Here is a 14,949-nt window from a genome sequence, read left to right on the forward strand (position 1 = left end):
TCCTATGCCAAATATCACAGTGGCTGAGGCTAGATGCCCAATCCATAAGCTGGGTAGGCGGAGGTGTGGCTTTATAGCTATCCCAGACCAGAAACATTAGTCTATTGAAATCACCACCAAGAATAATGTTCCCCTGAGAGCTCCCAACCATCATGTTCAGAACAGCATCATGCGTGGGGTTAGGAATTTGGGGGGGGGGGTACATAGACACTCAGCAATGGTAGGCCTGACCATCAATCGTCCCATCAACTATGACAAATCTACCCTAGGGATCGGAGATGCTATAAGTGACTGACCAGGGCCTGTGGATGAGGATAGCCACAGCCCATGATCCCCTCATGTAACCAGCGTGATCCACCCTATCGTACCTATTGCGGGCCAAGAAAGATCATTGAGTGCTAAGGAGATGGATCTCTTGCAAGAGGAGAATATCAGGTTCATGGCTCTTGGCAAACCCCAGCGTAGCACTATGTTTAACATGGTCATTAAGGCTATTGTCATTGGATGCCATTATCTTAAGAACCAGCATGAAAATGAACACTCTAAAAGGCTTGGGTGTGAACTGAGCAGGTATCTAGTAGGAAGAGAAGGACAGGGAACTGCACTTTGCCTAAAACTAAAACCAAACATACAGGACCAAACAGGCCCAAATACCTGGAACAATCCCCACAAACACCCCACTCCATTTTTCCACCCAGAAGCATGTCGCCCCCAAACATAACTTCAAACCACAAAGGTCCACCCTACGGGGCACACACACAATGTCTCACCTCACAAAATGAAGAATGGCTACTGGATCAGGAGCTATGTAAAGTTTAAAGAACAGTAAATAAGTCCCAGAAAAGGCCAAGTCTCTGCACCACCTCATGTATCCTGGGAAGAAGGTGTGGGGGCATCGGACAACATCAGATAAGCCAATGTGGCAACAACTGCTCCTTCTCAAACAGGGTCACAAGAAGGACTAGGAGTTCTTGGAGAGGAGGAGGCAGCGGACCAACCCCCCTCCCCGGGTCATTTTCCCCGCCTGGTAGGCCCGTCTCTCAGGCCACGCCACCTGTCCCTGCAGCAGTACCTCCATCAGAAGAGTGATCTTCCCAGATGTGCACCGAGTTAGTGCGTAAAGGCTTAGTCTCCGTAGCCCATTCTCAAGCCGCCTCGGGTGTGCCGATGAAATAGGATGTGGAGGCGTGGATAACCATGAGACTGGCAGGGTATAGGAGCATATACTAGATGTCCATCACTTTCTACTTTGGCTTCACTGCTTCAAAAGAGCGGCATTGTCACTTTAAAAAGCGAGTATAGTCTGAGAGAATTAGAATCTGGGAAGACTAGAAGGCCATGGGGGCCAGTTCACAGGCAAAGGGTAGGATCACATACCTGTCTGTGCAGTTCCCGACCTTCCCAATCACTGGCCATGGAGGGGGTCCCATGCGGATGTCCAACCATCAGGGATCTCAGGGCATGTCCCACTACAAAACAGGATTACAAGTCTCCTTGAAGGACCCACGACAGGTTACATTTAGCCAGAAAGTCTGCAGGAGACTTCTCTTCAACCCCTTTGAGGAACGCACAAACCAGAGATTATTGCGGCGGGCTCAATTTTTGCCATCTTCTGCTCTGAGTTCCAGGCTATGAAATGCCATCCTGTGGCGAGTCACCTCTGCCCTGAGAGTGAATATGGAATCTTCGAGGTCGGAGATATGCCCCTCTGTGCCGGCCACACGGTCCACCACATTGCACAGATCCTCGTGTAGGAGAGACACATCGACACCAACCTCTCAGATCTTGGATAGCCAGGAAAATCTCATTTGTATATGGTCCGCCTTATGGCTGAGAGGACAGAGGAGCCTCAGACACGCTCCGTTGAGTGGCCGGGGGAGAGCTGGTTGTGTACTCATCATCCTCGATTGGGTAGATGATGGAGGGACCCCCTTCCCCATAATGTCGAGAGATGTAATTCAGTCCGCAGGTCAAGATACAAACACAGGTGGAACACCAGTGAGCCTGGTGCGGTCAGCAGTGGTGGGGTAGTAATTGAGGGTTACACTCCTGACCTGCTTGCACAGGGCAGTCTCCACTGGCAGTACGAGCTGTCGAAATCCCTACAGGCAAAAATTGATACCCCTTAGATATAAAAGGTGGAAGTCAGAAGACCTCCTGGCAAAGGAGAAGGTGGTAGGGGGTTTTATTACCATAGTATAGCTGGCTCCACCAACACCAGATCAAAACACGTCCCACATGATGGTCCCAGAAGTATGCCACCACTTCCAGCAGGAGGCAGGTATGCTCGGCAAGGACCATGAAAAGTAAAAGAGGGGGTCCCTCCTCGCACTCTGGAACCTCCAGCTGCAGGAGATAGGCAGTCCAGGAAGCACAGTTATGAGCAAGAAAGGTAGTTCCCTCCAGCACTAGGACCAAAATTGCTGTGCGTCCCATAGGCCTAAAAAGCGCCGCTATGGGCATTATAACATCACAGCCTCCCATGCCAGGAGGTCCACCCTGGTTGCCTGCACCAACAACGGGCCAGAAAAGAGTCAAACAAGCCACTGCATACTCCAGCGAGGCTCCATTCAGGTACGAGCAGCCGCCACATAACTCCCACACGGCCCATAGGCAGTGCGGTGATCAGGGCAAGGCACGCGCATCAGTGCCGCTGCAGGCTCAAACCAGAAAAAAGCAACGTGTTCCCGCCGCTCCAGGGGACCACACCTTGGCAAGTGTCGTTTGGCCGTCAGCCTTCGGCAATATCAATACTTCCGCGACTCGAGAGGAGCGCTGAAGCCCGTTCCCCCCACGGCCATCGGCAGCTGCTATGCCGACCCGCAGCATATTGTGGCCCGGCAAGCTCCTCTGGTGTCCGTGCAGCCCCCAGGCTTGCAAAGAAGGCTACCCCCAGAGTCAGGGAGATAAGAGTCGTGAGTGGCCCCTGGGGGGGATAGGAGCAGCAGCCTCAGGAGCTGGATCGTCAACTCCGGGGAACAAGAGCTCACGGAGGGACTGCCGTCATCTTGGCCAGTCAGGCCACGCCTGCACATGCTTATTTTTTGATGCACTTCGGTCACTGAGTTAAAATAATTAGAGCATATATAAAACAAACATTGGCAAAGCCAGTGGTCTGGTGTTGGCGCCAGACATTTGCATTTCTATGTACGTATATGATATTTCTACAATGCAAACTTAACCAAAAGGCACCAGAGCTTTGTAAATGTTTTTTTGGCATGGTTATTATAAACTTTATTGTTAGGGGAGCTACTGGGTCCCTTACAGTTTTATAAAGAAAACATTGGCTACAAGCGAAACTATTTTTGGTCTCAGAAAGCACACACTGCAACTGTAATCCTTTGCACTGAAGGGAACTATCATGAGTGTAGAGGTATTCCTTGCAAAAAAGCAGAATGCTGTCACTCATAATTAGGGCTCACGGTTTTATAGTATTTATTTTTATAAGATTTATGTCTGTATATACCCATACTTATTTTGTTTTCTCTGAATCAATGAATTTGTAATATGATATATTTCCACATTTTTTAACCAATAAATATGCGCTCAGACTTTGATGCCTGTCATGGTTTAGCAAATTATGAAGCCAAATGTAACATAACAATACACCCACAGGTAAATATTGGCATTATACATCAAATGGATGTTGACGTTTGCTGTTATTTAATGAAACCTCGTCCTTTTTTTAACTCCCAGTGCAATGTATTTGCTCAGCTGTTGGCCTAGAATTAATGAAAGACAGTCTGGAAAGGCACTCAAAAGATGCCCACATTTCTGTATTTTTCCTTTTTTAAAAATAAATGCAGACAGGAAGCACGTTGTTTCCTGTCTGTATTTATCCGTAAAAATCGGTCAAAACTGAAAACTGGGAGCCCTGCTCATAATTAAATTAGCCGATTGCTGCAGTGCACTGACCTATTGCCCCATGCTATATTCTACAGTTGACAGAAGCTACTGTGAATGAGTCTGTGAAAGACCAATGGATGAATAAGGTTGACTAAAAGCCCCGTAAGGAAGTATATTATAAGCATCATTTTAGTAGGGGTGGGCGGCACTCCCGGTGTTACATAAAAACTCTGCAAAATTCAGGGGAGTTCCGCCCACCCTTTTTTGTTGTTGCCGGTGGCCTGTTGCTTCTGCAGGTGCTGAGACCATGGCCTGCACGAGTGTCTCACTCTCTTACAGCAGTGCACTGAGCACGATGACGATAGCACAAAAGAGACATCCAGCATTTGGGAAACTATGAGCAACATTCCTTCCATCCCAGTCGCCGACCTGGCAAGAAAATCTGGAAAAATGTACTTCGCTGTCAATACTGTACATGTGTTTGTGGTTGCACGCATACTAGAGCAGTGAACATGCGTCCGCTGCTTGCATGCTTGATAATTCTGTTGCTGAACAAATAGAGCAGTTCATTAAATGTGGAAATGTCACGGAGAGGCCCAGTGGGCACTTGCAGCCATGTCAAGTTGTATTTGCTCAAGGCTGTCACTCCAGTTGGAGTGGGAGAAGTTCATGTTTGGACTGCAGTGTTTTCTGTGTCCCCGTGGGCTGACATGACCAGAATAAAGTCAGTTTATCTGACATACCAAGGACCCGGGCAACAGTCTGGAGGCTGAGTGGAGGAGTGTTTGCGGGTGTCACGTAGGGACCACCTGAGCTTAGCCGTGTTTAAGAAAACATCTTCTTGCTCTATACGTCATGAGGGTGAATACGAGGCAGCACGCATTCCCTTCTGTTCGAATTCACTGCATTAGCCTAGTAGTGATGCAGTACTTTCACACTGTGACTGAGATACTGGTACTCTGCCCCAGACAGCCTCCAAACCCCCTCCACTCCCCAATAGGGAAGCACTTCTGCTAAAATATATGTCATCAGGGGGAAGACAAAAAGTATGTTGTTTACTAGAAGAGCTCAGGACGAAACCAGAGTTCACAAGTACCAAACCACACAAAAGCTTTGAAAAGAACCGGACACTCTTCGACCACACCATGGTGCCAAACTATTGTATCATATCCTCACCTGATGTCCTAGGGAATGCCCTGCTATCAAGTTCATCACATTTGTACCTGTCTTGTGGCCATACTCTGAATATGATGCCCTTATGATACAATGGATACTATCACATGGCTGTGCTCTGGATAATTCCCTATAAGCATGTGACGCGTCTCATGTCTGCACTTGAGGCGCTAGTTGATATCTAACAACCACAAATGAAACCACATATTTTTTATCTGCTACTACTACACCTGTACTCAATGCTCATCAGTACCTTATACTCAACATCAACAACTGGTACCCAACATCGCAACCTGATATCTTCATCAGCACTGGATGCAACGGCCGATGTCTAGCATCGTACCAGACACCGGACCTGCTAGACACTCTACGCTTACCCACCGCCCCTTATGAGCACCGCTCTCCATCTTCACCATTGTTGTTGTCACTTCAGCATTAGTTGGAGGACTAGGCTAAATCATCCACACCTAAATATGACTCTCCATTCCCTACCAGCGCACATCCCTGCCCACTTCAGAACAGGTCCCACCTACAGCTACTAGAAACCAAAGCCACGCTATACGGACATTACTCAGCAAGTCTCTCTCTACTGATTGAGGCCCTTGCGTTAACTGCTGTTTAAGGATGGGACTGGCCACCATGTTACTTAAGGAGGCGGCTGGATTAGCAAATGGATGCTGTATTAAACTCCAGCAAAGCTTCATAAAATATTTCCTGGGGTAGAAGCTAGATGTTTTCGGTGTAAACAAGCTATTGAGGACTGGGTGCATGTTTTATTTACATTTCCTCTGATTTTCGGAAAGAGGTTTTTTGGAAATTGGATGGAAGTTGCAGTGTAATCTTCCCCCAATCCGTATGCTGCCCTTTTAGGCATAACCATATCTACTGTGCAAGCGACCATCGGGCAACGTCAGATGGTATTTATCTCTACCTTGGTTGCAAGGTAATTTATTTTGACTAATTGGAAATCTGATAATATTCCAACACTTTCCCAACGGATCTTAAAGATGCACAAAGTCTATTATCGAGAACTTCTATATGCAAAAATAGTGGGTTCCATTACTAAGGTAGCCAGGATATGGAAAAATTGGGTAGCTAGCGGGTAATCATGTAAAATGAAGTGGGGAAAGTATCATGTTTAGGAAAACTTTTTTGTTTATTTTTGCTATGGGGGATCTATTGCATAATGGCTATGAATTTTTGTCGTCTTCGATGCGATATTGATGAATTGTGAGCTTTGTGAAAATAAGTACAAAAGATTATTTTTTAAAAAGGAGGCGGCTGGAGCACTTTGGAGAGTACTATGAATATCGTGGCTAGAGAAGGTGCCATGCTGGGTCCCGAAGAGCTGCCTTTACTAGAGAGGGCCTGGCTCCCATGTTATATAAGAAGCTTGTATTTATTATCGCTCCGCCCAGAAAGATTATTTCCGCCGCCCCTCCCGCTCTAGCATGTGTTCCTTCCTTTGGGTTTGCGCTGTAGTTGACGCCCGCCCCCTTCACTTTCTAACCATCTCAGCTGCTGGGGAATTGTCCTGACTTAAGACTGCACCACTGAGCTCGGCATGTTCATGCAGGAAGTACTACTTATGACCCACGCTTCGAAAGAACTCCCATGGCATTGGATTGTGCAGTACAGTAGTGTGGGCAGAAGTTTGGGAGAAGGTAAGAACTAGAGGTGGGCGTCGGTAAACTCCACCATGCAGTGATTGACAGAGATTTTGCTATTGTGTGCGCTCTAAAAGGAGCGCAGAGTTGCCAAAACTCTGTGAACTCCGTTGGCGGAGCAACGTTTACCACCCACCCCTAAAGTTGAATAAACTCAGAAAGTCCTGGCTAACTCATCTATGGTAATACCTCACAATAAATCACATCCACAGTTGAAAAATCTGAATTTAATAAAGGAACTCAGTTTACAATTCGTGAAAAGTTGACTTTTATTCTTCTGAGTTAAGGCAGATGCATACCTTGCAAATAGTAAAATAATAATTTTATAATTTTAGGAAGGAAATTTGACCAACCAAATAACATACAATATTACAATGTACCAAACAGTACTGCTATTGACAACAATTTGCTTATATTTGTGTTTTCTTGAACCTGTTTTCTAGATATAAATGAATGTTGGGACCCACAAAATGAAAATGGCGGCTGCAGCCAAATCTGCCGTAACTTTCTGGGGAGCTACCGCTGTCTTTGTGAGGATGGTTACTACATGCTTCCCAATAAACAGAGTTGCAAAGGTATGATTTAGATTAAAATGCATGATTTAGTCTGTCAATCTGTCTTTGAGCCAACAATGTACAAATTAATGTAGCAAGAGGGAGGTGTTTAGAGCCTCATTGAGGATGTATTTAACAATTTATAGGTCTCATCTGTACACTATTTTTTCTGCCTATTCAATTAACCTGCACATACTCCGCTTAATAGCAAGATCAATCTGCCGTAGTACAATAGTATGTCTAAAAACATCTAGGTCTGCATACCTTTTTATAGTTCTACTTTTATTATTTATTCATTCAACGTAAATTATTTGATACAGTGTATGTAGCTCCAAGAAGCAACTGACTGCCAAAGGTAACTTTTAATTGGAGCAAGATTGTCTTGATCGTGATGTGTTGTGCATCGAACAGTGGTATGTGAATGGAGTCTATTGGAGAACCGATGATAGAATCCAGGGTGTGATACAGAAGGGCTGCAAGACTATGTAATCTGGTCAATACCAGACTGGAAACAGCATAGTCATTTTAATTTTTTTCATTACAGATTTTCATTACACTTGTGTACCTATGTTACACATGTTAACAATGTGAGGCACAACAATATATTGATTTGCCGAAGATCTCCTACTCTTCTGTTCAAATGCTAAAAATTAAGTTTATACCGCGGGTCTCCTTCATTCCAAGCTTAGCCTCTTGGCTATTAAATCACCGCAATTCCCATAAGTGCATCAGTATAACCCATTTAATACACATAAATAATAAAATAATATTCTTTTTTATTTTTACAACCGCTGGATTTAGGATGAGATCATTGTATTTTAGGAGTGAGTAAGCATTGTGGGTTCCATCTGTTTGGACCAACTTAGTTTATCAATTGGTGGAACAGGCTAACATTTAGTGTCAGAATAAAGGCATTCAATTGATTGCCTAGCCACTTTAATTGTTGGTGTAAGCGTGAAGAGTACTCTGCATTGATCACTGGAGAATGCAACAGAAAGCAATGGGTGAGCATCTCAATCAGTTGCATTGTTAATTTGGTGGAACATAGTCAGAAGTTAGTCGAAACAGTTTTGGGTCACTGTAGAATTATGCTCTTGAAAGGCCTCATGGAAAGCCTCCTCTTCCCTAGGAGCCAAAAGGATTGACAACAAGGATGTGATGCCGAAGCACTTCACAAACCGGCACATATTATGTGCTCATATTTGCAAATGTTTCCTCCATTGAACATACAGCTGTTAGTATTTAACTGTATTGTGGAACTATATTTCAAAGATCAAAAATGAAAAAGCACTAACATTCAGAAAGCTGAGGTTACTTACAGGAGGAAAAAAGGAAATGTGCGATCTAGAAGAAAGTGTGTTTTTGGCTCTAAGAAGATCAGCAGGACTTATTTTATACCAGTAATGCTGTTGACCAGCCCTACAATTTCATAATCTTTAAAGCTTTATCCACCTTTGCAGTAATGCAGAAAGTTCAAATGTGTGTTGCGTAATACAAGAGCCACCAACCATTCACAAAGAGTTGTCCTTTCAGCTTGTGTTATAGTGTCCAGTTTGAAAACCTCACTCCCGGACAATGGTGTGTAGAGTTTCCCATTTTAAGATGGATAACCAACTCATCTTGAACAGCAATGTCCTTCTGCACAGTTTCATTTGAAGTGCAGGTGACACAAAGTGGTTGAAATGGAGAGATGTGGACTGTCAAAAGTCGAGCAGTAAGAAGAGCATCTAATGCAAGTAGCTCCATGATAGCTGATGAAGGAGATGGTGCTTTCATTACAGTGTATGATTGGAATGTTAAAAGCATTGACAAAGTCTCAGGTTGAATGAGCTACCTGTAGCAGTGGGCCGTTGCTGGGGGTAATTATGTGTATCTGAAACTGAAGATAAACTACTGTTGTTAGAAAACTTAGAGATCAGTTCAGCAATTTGGGATTGTACTATTGTGCTTCTTACAATCTAATATCAGAGTTCTGTCTTACCTTCTTCAAGGGACTGAAACTGTGAGGAGCCCTTGTGCCTTCACTGATTTCTTGTTTCTTCAATAAGTGATCGCTACTCAGAGATGTCCCATGTGCCTGCAACTAGAAGCTACCATGGCCCCCTCTGTGCACCAAGATCTCAAACTTTGAGATCTGTGCATGTTTGCCAGCTTCCAACCTCACGTCCACCAATGTCTACAAAGAGACTGCAAGGTATCAAACTGTCCACTCACATGAACACCTGCAAGCAGGCGCTGCGTTGGCTATTAGTTTGGGCTAGCCCCATTTTATGTAAGCCCTAGATTAGTAGGTAAGACTAGAGCAAAGTACATTGCAGAGCAACATAGATACAATGATAGTTTAGTTGTTCATGCTATAAAACACATAAATTGCTAGGCATATTTACTTATTGATAACAAACATCTTATATTCCTTTCTAAAGGAATAATGCTGCTTGGACAATCCACTAACTGTGATTGATGTATATGTAGTAAAATCAAAAAACAACAAATCTATACCGTAATAGTCAACAAGAATAAATGAATAAAACATCAACTATTGGAAAAATCAACAGCTAAATACAGAAATGATAATTTAGTCAACTTAGAAGATGTACCAACGAAAGAGATAATCTTTAATAATTAATAAATAAACACATCATTACAATAATCAAATTAATCGAATCATCAAACATATCCTTACAAACAAAATCACCCATATATTCCATTCATTAAAACAAGATCTCAGTGTGAGAATAAAAGTCTTCACAAAAAAAAGAAAAAGGTATATCCAAACATTCCTCCTGCAAAGCCTTTCCACTATGGACAGTATAAACATTGACTCGTGTTGTGGCGGACAACCTTCAATTATTTGTCCACCTTCATCAAGACCTACAGTACACAAGCGTCACTAAAAATTGTTCTCAGAACTAGAATCACGAGAAATCTACTGGGACAAGGCCTGATGAAGTTCTCTTCTGCTAAGAGCAAAGTAGCAAAGAAGTGCAATCCTAAATGGGATACCAACCTTTCATTCCAAAAACAAGTCCAGACGGTATCCGCTGCCTGCTTTTCCAAGATTAGGATGGTGAAAAAGTTCATCAATTTCCTCCCTAGTCACACTAGGAAAACAATTGTTCAGACATTGATCACCTCCCATCTGGATTATGCCAACGGCCTGTAACTAGGTCTATCCCTGGGTCTTCACCTGCGTCTCCAGACCGTCCAGAATGCTGCTGTTCGTCTGGTCTGCGGCCTCCCCCTTCTTGAACATATCAGACCTCACCGGCGAAAGCTTCATTGGCTTCCCGTGCACAAAAGGGCGGAATTTAAAGCGCTTACTCTGGCCCACCGGGCAGTCCGGGGAAAGGGCTCTGCATACCTCTCCTCCTGCCTCCGTCCCTATAGCAACACCAGACTTCTTCGTTCCAGCTTTAAACATCTTCTTTCCACCCCCAGATTCAAAAAAGTACGCTCTGGGGGTAAAACATTCCAAGTCTGTGCCTCTACCCACTGGAACAAGCTTCCCATGTCCATCTGGTCCATACAGGAAGAACTCCCCTTCCGGAGAGCTTTAAAAACCTTTCTCTTCTGTTAAGCTCCATCTGAGTTAAATATAGCTTCAGTACTCACAGGAGCGGTGGGACACCCCGTTGGGGTATCTGTGCGCTATATAAGATTCTCTAAGTAAATAAATAAATAAATTCTACCAGACAAGATTTACAATTGAAATAAAGAAGATACATGATGCATTGATGCAACTTCGAATGGAATCTGGTCTTAATTTAAAGTATAATGACAGTTCTGTAAATCTATGCTTATAAACAATCACCCAATCTGTTCTCTAAATCGAACTGAGCGATTTGTTTATAAGCAAATATTCACAAGACCAGATTCCATTTGCAACTTATATTCTCGTATTCTCTGCTTTTGAACTAGAATGATTGCATGCTTTGAAGGGGCATTTTACTTTTTAATGCTTTGTTTTCATCTCTATGATTTGAAAAAAAGTACAGCCAACTCTGATGGCACCTGTCTGAAAGCAACTCCTTAATGGTGAGATGGTGTGTGCCTCCTTGCGCTAATGCGCATGGGCGAGCGTGCGTATGCAAGAATTAGTAGATGGATGGATGATTAGATGCATGAGCCAGTCTAATTGTCATTGCCAATGCTTGTTTGCTTTTGGAGAGGAAAACTTACCTAAAATCATTGTTTAACAAACAGTGTATTAGATCTACTTGAGAAGCTTTGGAAATATTTTTCATGTGTGAAACAATAAAATTAGCAATGTTGTGGACATTGTTAGAAAACATACTGCCAAATGTCTATTATAAATAGTATATTAATCATATTTTATATCAAAGATATCGCCATCAAGATTATTCAGATATCCATACTGCCAATAGCTGGGCATGTAAGTTTATTAGGAAACCTCCTAATAGATGGTTCATCTGTCTTTTTGGTTCTTCAGCCAGGTCTCTTGAAAACAAATTACATCAAACGGGTAAAGAATCCTGCCTTTCTGGGTCCCTGGGCCTGACAGAGACCCCCGATAATCCTGAAGGATATAGTGTAGTACTGTTTGACATGTAGTACAGAGAGTCAGATCCAGATTGTTCAGACAAGGAGTCATTCTACTGCACACAATCTCATTGTCACAACATCTTACATTGTCTCATGGCTCGAGTGCCTGAACCAGAAGATTACTACCTTTGTGCATTTCTGAACTTGACGTAGCATTGCAGAACCACACTCTTCATGCTTCTCAGCTTGAGTTTGTTTTCTATGGGTCTCTGTTCTGGGTTCTTTCTTTCCCTTGAATCTCACTTCACCTGCACTCAGCAATGCGTTTGGCCCATCATGCTTAGCTTCTCATGACTGAGTCTGTTGCTTTCAGTCCATGGAGCAAGTCTCTTAAAATGGTATCAGCAAATTCAGTGTCTAAGTGTAAGGTTAAGAAACCTGCTTGGTTGTTGATGATCACTTAACTCCTAGGTGTTTTCTGTCTTGCCACTTCAACTTCTACAATATCTTCGCTATTGAATGTCACCCACTGGGAGGGGGGCATACTTACCTACACTTTTTTTTACACTAGTAGGCCTTAGCCTATGGTTTATTTGGCCTTTCAAATCGACTTTTAAAATGATCAAACCTTTGTTATGTGTTATTCCTGATTATCGTCTTAAGGTACTATTAAGGCCTGTTTGACTGTACAATTGTTCAGAACGTCCATGGATTTCTGGTTGTACTAAGCACCTTGTTTGCAATGTAAGCCAACACCACCTGGACCCTTTCACCTGTAGTATGCTAAGAGTTCAGTTCAGGTAACAGATTTGGCTGCAAAAAGAATGTTGGTCATCACTCAATGAAACTCAGTTTAGGTTCGATTTCGGTTTGGGACTTCATCATCATCATCTTCATCATATTGGATGGAGTTTACATAGTTGGACAGCAGACGTCTGCAATTTGGTTAGCTTCGATTAATTTGGTAATAATGCTGGCAAGTCATTTAGGGTCATTTCTCATCTCACACCATAGAGAAGATTTACAACCAATTTCCTGTATCTGGGCAGCATGTATTGAATTGTGTTCTGCGGCATGAGCTAGGGTGCACATAACTCCAAATGATGTATGCCTTTTGCTCACATAGTTTTATAAGTAATTAAATCTTGTATAGTGTGTGACTGCATAGACTTCAGAAAGCATGATAAATAGACTTCAGAAAGCATGATAAATAGACTTCAGAAAGCATGATAAATTGTTCCTCCTTCTTGGTACAAAAAAACGGTGTTTCCCAGTCTTAACAATGACTTGAAATCAGCCATGCGTGGCTAAAGGCTGTCTGGCTTCTAATCTCAAAATGATGCCGAAACCACAATGATCATAGTGTCAGTTGATCTAGTAACACAATAACCTGGTAGCACCTACACCGCTGTGGAAATGTCTCTCTGGGCACAGGTATTCTGGTGCTGTAAATTACAGCAAAGATGAACAAGAAATGCTCAGAAACGGTCGATGATTCATATGTTTTTAGTTTTCAAAAACATGACATTTTGATTTTTTTTTTACTTCTGTTATCTCTTCAAATGAATATGTTGAAGTATTTCATCATAGTATCACGGTTAGATTCCATCCCTATGCATTTCGGCACTAGGCCTTCGTCAGGGGAATATCTACAACAAATGTAAACAACCACTTTAACTATTGGGATAGCACAAAGTAGTGTTTTTGTGGTGCAGGCTTTTGCATTGGTAAACTATTACACACAATTTCAGAGGTATGCTGTTTTTGTGAAACCCAAGCTTAGTTTCACAGCAGAATAAGTGTTGACAAGCATTTTGCTGCCAAACCACACTAGTTCGAAGAGTCAGGGCACAGCAATGCTTTGCCTACACATGGGGGATTGCTCATGTATTCCCTCTCGATAGACACCATCCTGGCACACAAGTCATACATTAAAGCAAAGTCTACATCTGACCTACAGTGCACTCTAGGAAATTGAACATAGAGGCATTTGGTTTAGGCGGAGGCAATATGCATTTGGTTTGGTATAAATTATACGTTCAGGCTTCAAATAGCTGAACTGTCTCTCAGTCTACACATAGGTCAGCAGCCAGACACCTGAGCTATCCCTCAGGTTATAATGCTCCGTCGGATAAACAAGAGAGAAAGGGTTCCAAGGACACTCCTCTACCCCATTCTAAATATAATCAACAACAAAGGAGTGACTTCAAATTCAAAAAAGTGCCTAAAGTGGAGTGGAACGTGAAAAAATAAACAAAAATGTTTTTGTATTACCCTCACTCACCCGACTATTGGGTGACATGCTTCATCATTGGGTATTTTTTCACCAGGCAGGTAAAAGACCTACCTGATGTGCTACGACACCTGCAATTACAGCTGAGCTGGATAAAGATAAAAACAGTGATAAATTGTGATAGTGATAAAAATTAAAAAGGTGCGGACATTGATCCAAACCAGACTTTAATAAAGATCAATATGAGCGCCAGATTAAAAGTTTGTGGAAGGACAGTATTGACTTTAAACTTGAGTCAAATTGTCCTGTTTATTGAGTCAAATGGTCGACATGTTTCTGCTCATTGAGGCCAATTTGGCCGAGCTTTCTTCAGGACCAAACACAATTCAAACACTGGGCAGTGTGCGCACTCTAAGGCGTACCCTAACCTCAGTGTTTTTTGAAACTTAACTAAACTCGCGGTTCTCGATACCGGTTCAACCTGGCATTTCCAGGTATTGCGATCTGTGGAGAAAAGGAGAAAAAGAAACATGTCCAAACAGACATATTTAAAAGTTTTTCTCCAAATCACTATATCAACGTGCACTCCACTTTTCTAACCCACATCGGTATGCAACTGTCAATTTCACGCATGGGTAAGTCAGCATATTGTAATCAAAATTGATATTGTATTATTGAAGATCAATTATATGGGGAGTTGAAATAAGCTTATTATGCTATTGTGATCAATCCACATAGGGTCCAGAAGTACTTGGACAATGTAGCGTCTTACCATTAAATAAGTCACCGCTACGTATTTCAAAGAACACGACTTTTATCTAAAACCACGTGCAAGATAATTTTAACAAAAGGACCAGTATATCAGTACCCAGCCGGGTACTTAAAGATAACCAAAAACACCCGTCAATGTGGACCCAATAGCGCTAGCACACAGAAGGGGTTACGTTATTATATTTACGTGAAACCGATGTTA

At 42.7% G+C, this 14,949-nt stretch overlaps 1 protein-coding gene across 1 annotated transcript in view; it reads left to right on the forward strand.

Moving 5' to 3' along the window:
- Positions 1–14,949, forward strand: part of PROS1 (protein S) — a 469,412-nt gene that overhangs the window by 194,288 nt on the left and 260,175 nt on the right. Inside the window, exon 6 of the mRNA XM_086934426.1 lies at positions 7,130–7,261. Coding sequence (XP_086790552.1) covers positions 7,130–7,261 — 132 coding nt within the window. The remainder of the gene's footprint in view (positions 1–7,129; positions 7,262–14,949) is intronic.

The sequence above is a fragment of the Lissotriton vulgaris genome, chromosome 8, assembly GCF_964263255.1.
Source record: "Lissotriton vulgaris chromosome 8, aLisVul1.2, whole genome shotgun sequence".
NCBI lineage: Eukaryota > Metazoa > Chordata > Amphibia > Caudata > Salamandridae > Lissotriton > Lissotriton vulgaris.